General features: G+C 49.1%; 1 protein-coding gene across 4 annotated transcripts in view; it reads right to left on the bottom strand.

Moving 5' to 3' along the window:
• VWF (von Willebrand factor) overlaps nt 1-16,552 on the bottom strand; it is a 156,082-nt gene that overhangs the window by 27,517 nt on the left and 112,013 nt on the right. For all 4 annotated transcript variants that reach the window (XM_036865019.1, XM_036865018.1, XM_036865020.1 and 1 more), the window contains 10 exons: nt 16,337-16,453; nt 16,116-16,256; nt 15,680-15,823; nt 12,763-12,927; nt 11,664-11,707; nt 11,179-11,356; nt 9,310-9,530; nt 7,976-8,168; nt 7,444-7,785; nt 5,473-5,672 (listed from right to left, as the gene is read on the bottom strand). In XM_036865019.1, coding sequence (XP_036720914.1) covers nt 5,473-5,672; nt 7,444-7,785; nt 7,976-8,168; nt 9,310-9,530; nt 11,179-11,356; nt 11,664-11,707; nt 12,763-12,927; nt 15,680-15,823; nt 16,116-16,256; nt 16,337-16,453 — 1,745 coding nt within the window. The remainder of the gene's footprint in view (nt 1-5,472; nt 5,673-7,443; nt 7,786-7,975; nt 8,169-9,309; nt 9,531-11,178; nt 11,357-11,663; nt 11,708-12,762; nt 12,928-15,679; nt 15,824-16,115; nt 16,257-16,336; nt 16,454-16,552) is intronic.

Below are 16,552 nucleotides of genomic sequence, written 5' to 3' on the forward strand. Positions count from 1 at the left end.
AGGAGGAGGGAGCTGGAGGAGCCCTGGGGTGCCTGGGGGCGCCCGTACTGCTTTGTACACTCGGGGGAAGGACAAACCACAGGTTTCAGAAAACATGGAGCTTTCATCACAGCCCTTCTGATGGTGACGCTAAAACAAAGCAAGGCGAGAAAATGAGGACTCCTGTGTCACCCCACCGGCCACTTCCCAAGCCGAAGGAGAAGCTGGGCTGCAGCTTGAGAAAGATGCCATTCATTTCTGGAATGGACTTAAGACTATGTGGCAGGAAGAGCTGAAGGGGCGACGGCAGAACTCTCAGAACCCTCACATTGTTGGGACTGGTGGTGACGCTCCAGACCAGGGTGCCGTTGCCAGATGAGGGTCACCAGGGCAGCAGGCATCCCCACTGCACAAGGGCTTCAGTCAGGAAGCCCCCCAACTCCTACGTCGGCTTCACCCTCCGTGCCACTGCCCGGTTTCCTCCCAGGCGAGGGGAGGGCCCCCCAGCCTGCCTCCCAGGACTGTGCAAGAAGCAGGAGGCTGTGAACAGCACAGATGGGACTGCAGAGCCAGGACTGGGTCCCTGTGGGCTCGGCCATCAAGGGAAATCCCAGTGAAGTCACCCCTGAATAAACGCATCCTTATCCAGCAGCTCAAAGGCCGCTAAAAAGTTCCCAGGTCAAGAAGGTCGTACTTATTCCGTCTGCTTCCATGGTCCGCAATCAGCATGTGCCGCGGAGAGGGAGAGAGATGGGACATCTCCGGGTAAACCCCTCCCCGGGCTGCCCGTCCTCCCGCGGGATTAAACCTCGGATGCTTCCCTTGACACCTTCTGCTGCATCCACGTAACAGCCCACATCTGAGGGGCAAGTGTCACGTGGCACGGTTTAAGGGCTTTACGTAAACTACTCATTTAATCCTCACCGTAGCCCCATGACCGGGACATTCTTACTGTTATCCCCACTTGTCCAAGGAGAAAGCGGAGGCACTTGCTCGGGGTCACACCGTCGCAGGGCAGAGATGGGATCTGGACCCAGAATCCACTTTGTATCACTGTGTTCTGCTGCCTCCCGGCAATAAGTAGCATTAAACATGTGCAAGATATTTCCCCAAAGGCTTTACACTGACTCATTGTATGTTCCTTCTAATGACCCTATCGGGTGAGTACGACCATTACTTACACTGACCAGTGATGACACTGAGGCACAGACCAGGAGCTTGACCAGGTGGCACAGCCGGGGTTTGGACCCGGCATCCTGGCCCTGCACACCACATGCTCTCTCTCCAAACCACAGCCGCCAGGCTCGGCCAGCCCGCTGAGGGGCTGTGGGAGTGCCAGGCACTGGGTACACTGTCCCAGCCCTCGAATGGCTGACGGTCAAGCCGAGGAAACAGGACTTGCCCGTGAAAAGGTGAATGAGATCACTCAATTTTGATGCATCCACACCACGGAATACTACTCAGCCATAAAAACAAACTACGGAACGTACAGTGTGGATGGATCTCGGGAGTATCACGTTGAGCGAAAGAAGCCAAGCAAAAAAGGAGTAAATACTGCATGAGTCCATTTACATAAAATTCCAGAAAATGTAAACGGATCTATAGTGACAGAAAGCAGACCAGTTGTTGCCCGGGGATGGAGGTGGGGACTGGGGGTGTATTAAACAGGGGCGTCAGGGAACTTTCGCAGGTGAAGGAAATTTCATTATCTTGATCGTGATGATGGTTTTTACAGGTGCATGCACTTGTCAAAATCCATCAGATTGTACATTTATATTTGGTGCTGTTTACTGTCTGTGAACTCTCCATAAAGGTGATTTTTAAAAGAAGAGCGCCAGGAGTGCAAAAGAAGAGTTCACTAGGGCTGTGGGCTCCAGAGAGGCCTCACATCCTTGGGGACGTGGCCACTGCAGGAGGCTGTGCTTAACCTGGCGGGCAGGGTGCAGCCCCGAGGCTCTGTAAGCAGGACCCGCCTTAGAGGGAAGAAAGTTCAACAAGGACAAGTCTTGAGCGGGTGCCAGGGAGCGGGTGGAGAGGGAGGGACGAGGGCCAGGAAACAGAACAGAGGCTGCAGCGGCTACTATTCCAGCTTCTCCAAGGGGCTGGGGAGACCCAGGGAGGGGCACAGGGACAGGCGAGGCTGGGCAGGGTGGAGGAAGGCAGGGGAACTCACACATCTCCCCAGGTCTCTCTCTGCTCTGCCTCTTTCCTGCTCTTTTACACTGATGGTGATGCCAAAAAAACCATAAATCAAGGGATTTATATTTAGACGTTTAAATGGCAAAGTGATGAGATAAGAACGGAGATATATATTTATATATTAGGGTTTTTTTTTCTCTTTTTAAAAATGAACTCCAGACATCTAAAATTCAAGAACGAATTATACAGCTTTCCAACTCTCCTTGGCAACATCACAATAGATGACCAAAAGCAGGTGTTAAACATCCTCTTCCAGGGATTTCCATTTTCCCAGGAAGCTTTATTTAATGAGGCAGGCCACAGAATCTATGGCCCCTGAAAAAGAGCCCTGTTTGGCAAAGGCTAAGCTTCTAAAAGCGCCGGCGGCCAGCTCTTACAGCAGTACACCTGGCGCGTTATGCAGCCAATCGGCCAGCAGAGGGCACTCCTGCATCAGGACAGGCCAACTCCAGGCAGCCCTGTCTCAGCCCCCAGGTTCCAGGGCCTGGTGCAGGACTGTTACCTGGACAGAACAGGTAAGCGAGCTGGCTGGAGTTAAAGATTAAATAAAGAGGACAGGAGAACGACCTGCAGAGAATGCAGCAAGGGAAAACTGAAGTCTTCAGAGCCCAAGGTCAGAGCAGGCACTCAGCAAGTCACCAGGCACCGCCCACCCCGGCCAGGATTTGAGGGAAGATGTAAATTAAATGTCAGCGCTGAGCCGCTACAGAACACGGCTACAGAGAGGAGATGAGGCTCAGCAGACCGTCTGGGTGATGCAGGCAATTCCCAGTGGAGTTGAAGCAGCGCTTGCCCAGCACAGCGGGGTGTGTGTGGGCAAGGCGGGACGGCCCATGCATGGCCCCGGATCCCTTTAGAGCCGGCTACAAAGGCAGAGTGCATTTTGTAAAATAAACAAGAGCTATGGAAACGTAAATAGTTTGCCCTTCCAAAATTACCACAAGAGATTTCTACCCTGGATTATTTCCCCGAAGAAAAGTTTTCTGGCCTTTATTTTTCAGTTTCAAGAAAATTCACTTAATGGAAATGTTCTTCATATTAGAGTGTTATTCCCTCTCTACTTTGAAAGTCAAAGCTGGACTGGCTAGATATTTATCTTCATCCGTTTAAACTATATTTTCTGAAATAACTAAAACCGGCTGTGTTTCCTTCATAGTTTTTTATTAACTAATTTTATGTTGCTTGATTTTAAAATGTATTTATCAGACTATATCTATGTCAAAATACTGCACTATTTGGATGCCCTCTTCATACAACTCTGATGCATATCCCAGTGTGTGGGACTGAAGGGGTAGGGAGCAGGGAAAAGGGTCAGGGAGGAGGAGTGGGGAAGCGGGCAGAGACCCTAGGATAAAATTCACAAGCCTCCCGCCTTCGGGTCCCTGCAGACACCTGACTCACAGAGAGCTAGAAATGCGAACTTGAGTTTCCTTCTGATCTCGAGGATGCCAAGGAAGGGGGTAGAGACCATTTCTGACTGCCTCTGAGAGCACCTTGCCACCAACGGCAAAACCAGCCTGAAATGACCACTGGGTGTCAGCACCCCAGGGCATTGGTACACGTCATCTGCGCCCAGCGGGAGCCCAGGAGCCGTGCAAGTCAGGGAGAGCGATGTAAGGTTTTGTCAACTCTTTGGGGGAACATTATGGTACAGGCAGTTACTTAATTTGGCCAGCTGAAATATGGCAGTAGAGTGCAACTGGGCTTCTTTCCTGGTTTACCTGTTACACTGTGAGAACAAATGGGATCCACTAGGATAAAGCCCAGCGACAAAACAGAGCCAGTGGGACCATCCAAGTAATCGCCTTATTGGTGCCATGCTTACCTGGACACCCAGTCAGCTCAGCGTTTAGCTCACAATTTCCATGAGACCAGTGGCAGGGCTTGGACACTATAGGGTGACCTGGTGTAGTGAACAGGGTCTTTTTAAATCACCTCTTGTCATCTGAGCCTTAGTTTCCCATTCAGAGGGACATGTAATAATTACCCTATGGAGCTTTGGGGAGAATCAAATGAAACGGTCCATTTCCTAGCTTCTGATGGCAGGGACAGAATAGTGTAATCCTGGAATGATTGTTTGCATCATTCTCCGGTTGGTTAGCTAGCTTCACCATGTGTTCTCCTACTTCTGATTAAACACAGTGTTAAGTCACCTGACCTGGTCCACTTAGTGACGAAGGTCTTCCTTGGTGATGATGGAGATGTTAGGTCTTGAGTGCAGCCCATGGTCATAGAACACATCCTCCTTTGCTAGAAGCCAAATGTGCTCCCCCTCTACCAGGCTCTGTGGTATCACTGCCAGTTTGAAAGGCAGGACCACGGCCCACACTCACAGGTCCACAGACACACACGGCCCCAGGTACTACGATACACACATTGGCAAATTTGAAGAGATATGACTGCCATCTGAGTCCAAGAAGAGGGAGTCTGGTAAATAAATAGTCTTTCAAAATAATGATTCCTAAAAGGCTAAGAGAATTGATGACTTGATGACTCAATGACTTCCAAGAAAATCAGCGCAAAGGGGACCTAGCAAAAGGGAAATTTCATGTATCGAAAACAGCAAGCTCTTTGGAATCAGACAGAACTTCAAATACTAACTCCAACTCCCAACCTCATCTCCTACAAACTGCATCCATGGGCAAGGTACCAAGCTCTCTAAGCCTTCATTTTCTCATAGGTGTTTTGTGAGTATTTATGAGAAGGGATACTACACACACACACACACACACACAATTCTATAGTCTAATACGTCTGAGAAGCAACAACTTGCAATGTACATTAGCATATCAAAAGCTCTAAAGAATCCTGCAATAAAGAAACCTGTCTAACTTGCTTAGCTGGTGTTCTTTAAAACCTCTTGACCACAGGTAAAACTGTCAATACCTTGCCTGCTAAACACACCTTTGAAAAAAATGTTGAAATAATGAATATATAGTGCTTAGTACAATGTAAGGTACCTAATATATCTTAATAATGGTAGACATCACCATATAAAATATTCTTTTCCCATCCCCTCCTGGGTTCCTAGCATTCTACTAACATGGATATAATGATAAATATAGTAATGGTAGTAATGTGTTGTTGGTGTTTGATCACACAGCTAACCCATGACAGATCCGGGATTTGAACCAAGATGTGTCTGACTCCAAAGCCGTTATGCCATACTGTCTTCCCGTCCCTCAGGAACCCCCCTGGAGAGCAGAGCCATGCAGCCAAGGTTAGAAGGGGCCAATCACGGGTGAACACTTCCCCCTACTGGCCCCACGGGGGGCGAGAGGCCAGGGCTCCTACCTGGTGCCGGATCCCATCGTCACCGACGCACTGGGTGCAGGCCTCCTCGGGGACACAGCTGCCTTCCAGCAGCACTTGGTGCAGTGGGCAGAAGCAGCCTTCTGAGGGATGGTCCCCACAGGAGCTCGAGTTGCCCTCACATTGGCGGGGGCAGCCGCGCTCACAGTGGTTGTAGACCAGGGATGGCGGGCATGGCACAGCTGCAGACAGAGAAGGGGGTCACCCTCAAGGGTCTGCACCCACCAGAGGGAAGTGGTTCAGCTTCAAGGCAGTTGATCATCTGACAAACTTGCTGGGGCAGAAACTGCTAGTTGCCACCAATTTTCATTCTCTCCATCTTCCATAGAAATAGACCTTCAAGCCGGGCACATGACCACCCAGAATAAAGACTACATTTCCCAACCTCCCTTGCAACGAAGTGCAGTCATGTGATTACATTCTGACCAATGAACTGTAAGAGCAAGTGTAGACTCTTAACAGCAGTTTCTAAGAATCATTTTTTGAAAGACATCTGCGTCTCTGGTCCTTTTCCTTCCTTCCCCTCATCCCGCCACTTGGAACCTGGATGTGATGGCCAGAGCTCCGCCTTAAACCGTGAGGAAAAAGCACACCCAAGTGAGGACGGAGCAAAGAACTAGAATCCACTTTGAGACCCAGAAAGAGCTGGGACTGCCTCCCTCTCATCAGCTGTGTGACACAGAATTTTACTTCTCTCTTACTTGTAGCCAAATTTAATCCCAGCTGACGATGTGAACCTGTGTATCCTTAGGAAGTTCTACGGTTCTTTTCTTTGAATACACATATATTTAATGCTTTGAAAATTCTCTTCAACTTAAATAAGGAATCCACAGCTATGGAGGGCTGCCCTGGGAGAAAAGCTACAAAGTGATCCACTTCTACCACTCTGGTCCTGCTCAACCCCTTCCTCACATTTTCACGGTGCCAAGGCAGGTGGTAGAGAAGGTTTCCAAGGATTTAGAGCACCAAAGACTTTCCTATAAATGCATGACAAATTGCCTGGAAGTCGACAATTAATAAGCAGAGAAGCTGTGATCAGTAACTCAGAAACTAACATTTTCCCCTTAATCTGCAGGCAGGTTGAAAGGAGACTGTGTCATCCACGGGGACTCGGAAAACCAGAGCCCCAAAGACACCTAGGGGTTATCTAGTCCAACTATCTCATTCCAAGATGCAGAAACTGAGGTCCAGAAAGACTAAGGAAATAGCTGATGACCAGCTGAGCTGGGGCTAGGATGCCCAAGTCCTCTAGCCCCAGTTAAAGCTGTGACAGCATTATAATAATAAACTCGGAGACTCTGAGATGCTTGTACACATTGATTTTCCTCAAAAAAAAAAAAAAAAAGGTCAGGGATTACATTAGAAACTGAGGATGTTGAAGTTCAGTGTTCTTATCACTCCAGCACGCCCTGAGAGCAGGAGCCATGTCTGATTCATTTTGGTGTCCCTGACATGTTAAATATTAAATACATGCCAAGTCCAAGTAAGGAAGCTGACCTTGGGAGGTGTCTACACTAGCAATCTTGTGGTGTTTGTAATGAAGAAGCCTTCTTGGTATTCAAATGGCAAAATTCCACTCACACTTCAAAATCCTGTTCAGGCATGGGCTGCTCTGTGAGCCTTTGCTAAAGCTTGGTGCAATTCCAAATTCAAGGTGACTGCTTAGTCTGAACTTCGCTGTGGCCTGGGTGTGTCTGACACATTAAAATCACATTTGTATGAACTGCGGAACTACCGCTAGGAAGGACCATGCTTTCATTTACACAGAAATTCTATGTTCAAATTACTTATACGTCTACCATCTTATTTGATCCTGAATGGAATCCTAGGAAACAGGAAATGCAGAGATTTTGGTCTTCGTTGCCCAGATAAAGACCGTGAGGCCCAGAGAGGCTGAGCAGGTCCCCCATTCGTTGGTCTTCACAGCGTCTGGGGGTGCCTAAGGAGACTCACCACAGAAATCGGGGGTCCTCCAGTCGACACACACCCCCTTGGTCCGACAGAGGTGGGCATAAGAGGCAATGGCCTCACACACTTGCTCCTGGTGGCAGCTATCCTGCTGGCAGATGGCGTGAAATGTGGCCGGGGCAAGGACCGCGTGGCACTCGGCAAACAGCGCCGAGAGGAGGACCTGGCAGTGGGAGCCCCTGGAGACGGGACATGGCTCCTCGGGACCCAGCAGGCACGTCTGCCCCGGTTGTTGCACCGTCCACTCCTGGACCAGCGTCTTCCAGTCTGCGGTGACTGTGCCATCCCTCAGCATGAAGTCATTGGCCCCATTCTCATCACAGATGCCTAGAGAAGCAAGGAAAGACATGGTTAGGAGCCCAGGGTGCCAAGCCCTTGATGCCAGAGACCTGGCCATTCTCCATCACCGCCAGCGTCTGAACCTTACTACTGGACCCAGAAATAGCAGTGGCCAAGGGCCCTGAGGATAGAGCAAGGAGGGTTTATGTCAGGGAGGAGAGTCAGAAGATATTCTTACCACAGAGACCGTACATCTTTGAGGCAAAGGTCTTGGGGCTCAGCTGCAGCTGGAACTCGTTGTTTTGTGGGGTGAAGGTGAGGATGTGGCCGAGATGGTTGAATCTGACCTCATACATAATGGTACCATAAACACTGACCTCCATGTCCCCACCCAGGTAAGGGACAGAGACCAATCTCCCATTCACCACCACCTGCCCAAAGAAGAAAACCACCCATCAGTAGTCATGGCAACACGGAATCCTAGGATTTCACTCTTAGCCACTTTCCAAAGTTCCCCACAGTTCCTACACATTCACCCCGCTCAACTCCACTGTTATCCACAAACCCGGACATTTGCCAGCAGCTCTTCAAAGACAAAGGGGCTTTGCAGAGCTTGGCAAAAGAGTGGACTCATAACACTGAACAGACAGCCATGCATCTGGAACCCGAAAGCCCAGGGATTAAGAGGAACCATGAGTCACCCGACAGGGAAGATGACTCCTCAAGAAAAGCTGGGGAAGTTGCTTATTTGCCAACTGGTCAGTGCGCTATCTCCAGGAGCATCTAGTAGGACTACTTTAAGCATCTGATTTGATTTGATTGACTAGCTCTTTGGAGGCCCCACGATACATCTTATCAAACCTATTAAAGTATACTCACATCCCACGATGAATATAATTTTTGCTGTAAAAATTTTAGAAGGCTTTTTATCCTTTTGATTTTTATATTTTTGTCTATGAGCTACTCATTTATTATATGACAAGCTGTGATTTTTCAGCAATCACTGTGCACGTTCAAGAATTCTTGCAAGAGGAGGACATCTAACCCATAAGCTGCTTTCACGTAATGAAATATTTACGATTTCTAAATGAACGTGTAAAGAAGTTGGCAGAAAGCAACCTCTTGTAAACATTTAATCAAACATTTAATTTTTTATCAGTTTTGCAGTTTTCTTTTTGAATCTTGGGTCCACACATTTTGTTTGGGCCCAGAATATTTTCATAGGCCCTAAATATTTTCCTTTGGAAGGTTTGCAGGCCCTGGGTGCAGGGCACATAATGCCTGCTGGGCAAACAGCCTGGTGTCACCCTCATTCTTCTACCAGTACCAGAAACTGGCACTACATTCACAATGTAATGCTATCGAAAATGGACCCTTTCTTCCAAATCTGGACCCAAAACAACAATGAAATTACACCACGAGGGAGACAGCACTGAGCCCCTCCTGCTCATGGGGCAGGAGGCCGAGTCCCCAACAGGAGCACCAGTTAAAACCGACTGCCACCGGGTCCACGTGGCTTCCCCAAGGGTCTGCCGCTGCCACGTTACGGGACTCACAGGAAGCCCCTCTTACCTCCATGTCGCTGCGGAGCTCAACCGAGAGGCCGTTATGTTTCACCTCAATGGACTTCATGCAGGCCTGCCTTGCCCCAGCCCTGCAGGCACCGTTATGCAGCAGTACATCCAGGTCCTGCTCCTTGTTGTGAAATAGGACATATGAGCAGTTGCCAGTCAGCTTGAAGTTCTGTCCATCAAAGGTCACGATGTGCCGAGTGGAGCTGCCAGTACAGACACCTGGACGGAGAGAGCAAAGGATGGCTATGACCCGTCCAGACTTCCTCTCCTATCTCCTCTGCTCTCTTTGGACTGATAGGGAGACTTGCGGGTACATCTTTCCATAGACTTCTGACATTGAAAAACCACGTTAATGCTTCACATACAGAAAACAAACAAAGAGAATCAGCTAGGATGGCAGTAAGGAAAATTCAAAATGGAATACAAACAGATACAATTAAAAGAATAATGTTAAGTAACGAATAACGTAAGTACAAAGAAGGGAGGGGGGAAACCAGCCTAAATAACTTTGGGGAAAAACTTACTATATACCCAAAGGCTAAAGACAAAAAGAACTGTGCACAAATGTGTACTCTAGTTGGTAGATTTGTCTTTCATAAAGGTATTGGTTAGCAGTTCTGAAACTACTTTACGTGTATTCTGTGTAGGGTCTACAGAGGAATGATGGCCCAGGGTTGTTCTAAAAGTGATCCTAAGAGAACTTCTGCTACACAGTAAGGAGGACGTCAAAAGAGAGAGAGAAAGAGAGCCTATGAGGGGTTGGATGCAAAAACAAACAAATAAATAAACAAAAGTAACGAAACAAAACCAAAAACCCAGCAGGATGGCAGGGTGAAGCAGCAGATAGCAAAAGAATATAGAATATTCAACTGATATCAAAGGACCAACTCCTGAGAGCTGGCAGAAGAAGCAGCTGCCTTCAACACCTGCCCGACCAGTGAGCGCAGGGCCTCTCACAAAAGCACCAGTCACGGAAGAACTTTGAGAAGCCACTTCCAGCTCCTCCCTCTCCAGGCTCCAAGCTGGAGGGAGACTGACTACACCCCTTTCCCAGAGGCCAGGAGCCCACACAGGGACTAGGGAGGTGTTTCAACTCTAACTCAAGTTCGAAGTCTTGATTATTACCCGAGAGTGGACATCTAATGACCAAATTGAGACTGTGTTTTACGACTTAAAGCAACCACAGAACTCTTTATAAATAAACAGAAACGATATGAGGTCTGGTAGAGCTCTCATCCAGGCAAAAAGGAAATTTATCCCACTCAATAAATTCTAAAAGGAGAGTGAGATACAAGATACCGTTTTGATTTCAGCCCACAAGTTGTGTCTGTTCATCGTAATCATCTTGATCCATCCACTGCTGAGCAGGGATTACCATAAGCAAACGTTTCTCCCAACCATGAGACAGAGGGCTAGCCCACCCCACGGATGAATGCTCCCCACAGGTCTGCATGTGATGGAGTTGACTACGTCCTCCTCTTAAACCAGGCCACCGTGATGGTACACCCTGCATCCAACGCTCAAACACCTACAGGTATGATGCGGGAGCTTCCTGGGGGCTTCTCTCTCACTGCTGTACCTGCACTGCCTAGACCCCCTAAGGGTGACTCGTCAACAGCCAAGCTGAGCTCTGACCTCAGAAAATCAATTCTTCCTTCTGGTTATGCATTATCTGGGGAAGTGCCCTCCAAAAGGCACAGGAAGGGAACAGGGAGCCCTGGGACTGAATGGAAACACGTCCCAAGGTCACAAGAGGGAGGGAACATGGGTGGAGGGGGAAACGGGCTTCTGGTCTACCTCTCTGCGCAGCCAAGCGAAAAGCACTGCCCCTTGAACACCGTCCAAGCTGGAGAAGCAGAGGACTCACAGGGGCAGGTCCAGCGGCAGCCACAGGCCTCTTCCACCCTGATCGGGGATTGGCTGTTGGGGCAGGAAGGCCGCAGCTGCTGGTCACAGTTGACCCGGTGACTATTCAGCAAGGTCTGGCCATCTGGCAGGCAGGTCACCGTGTGGCACCGATCCGGCAAGGTCCAGATGTCCCCGGGCTGCAGAGAAAGAACCAGGTTCAGGCAGGGAATGGAATGAGGCACTTCAACATCCACCAGGCAACTGACCCCCTTGGAAAACATAGAGACTAGGCCTTGGGGCTAAACGGCAAGGAGACAGGATATAGAACATAGGATTTACAGGTGGATCCACCCCAACCACAACCAAAATTTTAAAAAAAACAAGGCTATAATGGTAAGAGGGAGAATTGGACCCAGACCAAAGGAGGAAGAGTTCACCAGGGGAACGAGGGCCCCAAATATACATTCCTGATCTTTCCTTCAAAGTCAACGGAACTGAACGTACCCTCCTCTCATTCCCGTCCTCATCCATGCAAACACTGATGAACCCTGAAACAGACACAAGCAAGATCTCTGTTCCAACCCACCAACCAGAAATTCCGAGCCATTCACTCGGCTACCTGGCTGGTCCTTGAAGCTGGATTAACTCTGAAAAGAACGTGAGTGGGTTTAGCAGTGAGGATGCAGGTACAGGAGATTAGGAGGATGTCATCCCGTGGTTCTTTGTGGTTAGTAGTCATTACAGTGACACAACAGTGATAATATGGCAACAACCACAATCAATATCTCCTTGTCCTCTTTTGTATACAGATCAGTGCCTAGTGAGAGGAGGAAAAATGCAGCAAGAGACTGAAAACTTAAAAGAGATCAAGATTCCTACCCGGAGAGCTATCATCTAGCAAGAAAGGGCAATAACTCTGTAGTAGGTTTAGACTCACAGCTAATTACATTAGGAAAATATATAAAACCAGGTTTTAAAAAAAGCATGTATGGTAAAAATAAAAAGTTTCTAACCTTAAGTCAACTTCAACTATGGTAGTTTGATGTTATATTCTATGTTATTGTTATTTCTTTTTTTTTAATCTTTTCAGTTTCGTATTTTATTGAAGTATAGTTGATTTACAATATTGTTAGTTTCAGGTGTACAGCAAAGGGACTGTTATATTTTTTTCAGATTATATTCCATTATGGATTATTACAAGATATGGGATGTAATTCCTCGTGCTATACGGTAAATCCCTGTTGCTTTTCTAAAGCCCTTTATACCCATGCTGACGGTGAGTGCAGGGCATGGGGAAGAGGTGCATGATCTAAGGATGCTGGAGTTCCCTGCCTCCGTCTTCCATTTCTTTGTCCAAGAGCCCTGTGCTCAAGTTAGCATGAACAGTAAGGATGGACGGAGGTCTACACACAGCGAGCTTTCTGGTAACCCCTTGGAGGTTTGTCTTACGACCTTCCACGAGTAGAAACTTACAGGCCCTGGCCTATAAAACAAACTTACTTCAAGGCCAAATCTTGTATATGAGAACCTCTGAGTCTCTAGATGGGTTTGGTTGCTTTTGTTTCTGTTTTGAGGGGAATAAGAAAAACATCCCAAGACTCACCAGAGCACAGCTTGTGGAGGAAGGAATTGCCCAGGGCGACCATGGTGGGGAGGTCTTCGATCCGCTGGAGCTGCACCATGTTGGAGCTGGCCCCTGGGCCCGCCAAGATCCTCAGCTGGGCCAAGTCATACCCATCTCCAATTCCAATGGGGAACACCGCCACTCCTAGGGTTACAGAGGAGCAAGAGAGGGTCTGTGTCAACCTTTGGTCAGGTGGGCTCAAAATGCGCTGGCCTGAAGCTACACCCAGCGTGTGCACAGAGCCTCATGTTTTCCAAACTGGCCACTCACACTGACCCTGTGAGGAGGGCATTCAGTCAATCAACAAACGTTAGTGAGCTCCTGCTCTGTGTCAGGTACTATTCTAAGCAGTGAGGATACTGTAAACCAAGCAGATCAAGTCCTGACCTCATGGAGCTTACACTGGGGAGAGACAGACAACACACACACAAGTAAGTAAATATCTAGTATTTCAGACCTGGATAAGTGCTTAGGAAAAAACAAAATGGGGTGAGGAGGATAAGAGTTACAAGGGTAGGGGTGAGGGTTATTGTTTCATACAGGATGGTTGGAGATGTGTGCAGTGAGAAGATGACGGACGGAAGGAGCCAAGAGGACATCCCGAGCACAGAGACAGTGAGTGCAAAGGCCCTGGGGCAGAAAATTGACTGCATAGTCCAGGGAGGCCAGAGCAGAGAAAGCAGGAGAGGGACACAGATCACGCAGAGCTTCAGAGGCCACGGGAAGGACTTAACAAGTTCTCTGAATGAAATGGGAGCCAGCCGAGACTTGAGAGCAGAGGAGTGACATGGGTGAGCTGACTTCAATGTTTAAAGGGTCACTACAGCTGCTCTGCTGATTATGAACTTCAGGGGCCAAGGATGGAAGCTGGTAGAAAGCTGTTCCAGGTAGAAAGCTATTACAAGAATCCAGGTGAGAGATGATGGGGGCTTGAACTAGGAGACAGTGGTGGAGGTGATATGCAGGTGACATGGCGTGGTGGGATTCTCAGTGTATTTTGAAGACGGAACTATAGTTTGTTCATGGATTGGATGGAAGTATGAGAGAAAAAGAGGAATTAAGGACCCTGAGGCTTTTTTGATCTGAGCAACTGGAAGGATGGAACTGCCATTTTTCTAAGATGGGATAGACTGTAAGAAGAGGAGATTTGGACGTGAAAGTCAGTAATTCAGTTTATGCTGAGTTGCCTGTTAGAACATCTAGGTGGAGATGTTCTAATTCCTAATCCAGACTGGAGATAGGAATTCTTAAGTCAATCGTGCATAAATGTATCTAGACGAATGACACAGAATGAGACCACCCAGGAGGTGAGTGTAAGAAGAGAAGAGAAAATGTCAGTCACAGGGCTTAGCCCGGGGTACGTGCATCTACAGGTGAGAAACAGGCTTTGAATGGTTCACTGATGTGCCCTGGATCACGTCTGTTTCCTCCAGACCACAGCTGCTTCCTTTCTCGATGAAAGTCTTTCTTTGGATTCTTGATACTAAAGGAGAAAAGTCTCCATCATAAAATCACCCCAATTAGTTCTCCAGAAAGTTCTAGGTATTTGCAGTTTGCTTAAGATTAGAGCTGATTTTCTGCTAGCAGCTTTTCAGCTTTTCTAAGCTGGTTGTATCACCCCAACATACATCCTTTCCCTTTCAGGGTCCTTTTCCCTAAAATAATAGGTTTCATCAAAAGGTCACATTCATTCATGTAACAAACGTTAAATGGCCACCTATTTTGTGCATCATGCATAGACGATACAGAAATAAGCAAGATTTTGCCCATGCCTTCACAGAATCCCTAGTTTGTGCAAGAAACAGATACATAACATAAAAACAATGTGGTTTGTACATTTTGAGTAGTTCCAATGGTACAGAAAAGGGAGTGAACAACTCTCGGGAAGACATCAGAGGACAGACAGAGCGGGGTTTTGAAAGATGAGCCACTCTCCAGGTGGCACGGGAAGGCGTCACGTCATCCCACTCGCCCAGCCCCCCGCCAGCGCGACACTGCCTGCCCCGGCTCACGTGCTGTTGCTGTTCACAGCACAAGCTCTCTCATAAGGCACCGAGGCTCGGGCACACCTGCATCCGTCCCCTTCCTAAAGCAGCAGCCTTGGTCTCCTGTCCGTCCTGCACCCCCAAGCCCCTTAGGCTGGTACTGGACAGGGGCTCAGAATACAGGAAGGTCTTCGATGGCTCTCAAAGCCCCAAAATGAATCACTCTAGCCTCAGAGTGGAGAGAGGCTAAGGACACCACAGGCGCGGGGGTATGACCCAGCCCTGAACGCAGAGGGAATATTTGGAGAAGTTAAAAGTTACAGTCAAGGGCTTCTCTGGTGGTGCAGTGGTTAAGAATCCGCCTGCCAATGCAGGGGACACTGGTTCGATCCCTGGTCCGGGAAGATCCCACATGCCACGGAGCAACTAAGCCCGTGCGCCACAACTACTGAGCCTGTGCTCTAGAGCCCTCGAGCCACAACTACTGAGCCTGCGTGTCACAACTACTGAAGCCCGCGCGCCTAGAGCCCATGCTCTGCAACAAGAGAAGCCACCGCAGTGAGAAGCCCGAGCACCGCAACAAAGAGTAGCCCCCGCTCGCCACAACTAGAGAAAGCCCGTGCACAGCAACAAAGACACAACGCAGCCATACATAAATAAGTAAATAAATAAAATACATTTATAAAAAAAAAAGTTACAGTTGAAAGCATGCAGACAAATGAAGGATAAACACACGTTTATTACTGCTTGGTTTCCAAATAACACAGGGATTGGGCAATTTCCCGCTGTTTGAAACCAGGCCACATGTGGGTATCAAGTATTCAAAATCAGCCAGGACGTCGGAAAGTAACCGCCGCCCACTCTGAACCCGCTAGCAGTTTGCGGGCGCAGGGCTGCACCCCGACACTTACGGTTGGATCTGGCGGCAGCGGCGGCCGCGTCCACTGAGTCCGTGGAAGTGCCCATGACCAGGATGACCACCGCCTTCGAGGCTTCGGGCCTGGCACCGTGGACTTGGGATGTGACATAGCGCACCGCAAAGCCCAACGCGTCCCCTGGAATAGAAGACGGGCCACACAGTCAGTCCTGATGCGGGGAAGGTGGGTCTGAGGCCGGCTGTGCTGCATCCTGTCTCCAGGGGGAGCCTTAGGTCATCGAAACAGAGTAACTCAAGAGACTCAGAGAGTCTCACACACAAGTGAGATCGGGAAGAGCATCTTGGCCTTTGGTTTACAGGAAAGAAAACTAAGGCCAAGGAGCAAAGTGGCCGGCCGGGGTTACTCGGTCACTTATGCGAAGAACTGGGACCAGACGCGGCCCCTGCACCCCAGCCCGCGAGCGCGTTACCGATTTGGCTGGGGCCTCCCTCCTGCTGCATGAGGTCCACGAGGCTCAGTAAGTGGGTCTTCTCCAGGGGCACGGTCCACGGCACGTCGATGGTGGTGATGCTTCCGTACTGGAGCACCGACACCTGGGTGAGCTGCGGGCCTGACGGGAGGGCAAGCACGGAAGTCACGCTCTGGGTCAGGAGGAGCCCCTGAAAGGGCCCCTCCGGGCGCCTCACTCACCTATATTGGCTTTTGAGATGAAAGCCTTGGCAAAATTCTTCATTTCGTCAAAGTAAGAAGCTGGAAAGCTGGAGGAGCCGTCCAGGAGGAGGACCACATCCAGGGGCTGGCTGCAGTCTGCAAAGAGAGCAGAGGGGAGCAACCAGGGGTATGGGGGACCGGCACCAGGCCCCTGCAGCAGACACACACTCAACGGGTGTGCAGGGCGCTGCCGAC

The sequence above is a fragment of the Balaenoptera musculus genome, chromosome 10 (assembly GCF_009873245.2).
Source record: "Balaenoptera musculus isolate JJ_BM4_2016_0621 chromosome 10, mBalMus1.pri.v3, whole genome shotgun sequence".
NCBI classification, from domain to species: domain Eukaryota; kingdom Metazoa; phylum Chordata; class Mammalia; order Artiodactyla; family Balaenopteridae; genus Balaenoptera; species Balaenoptera musculus.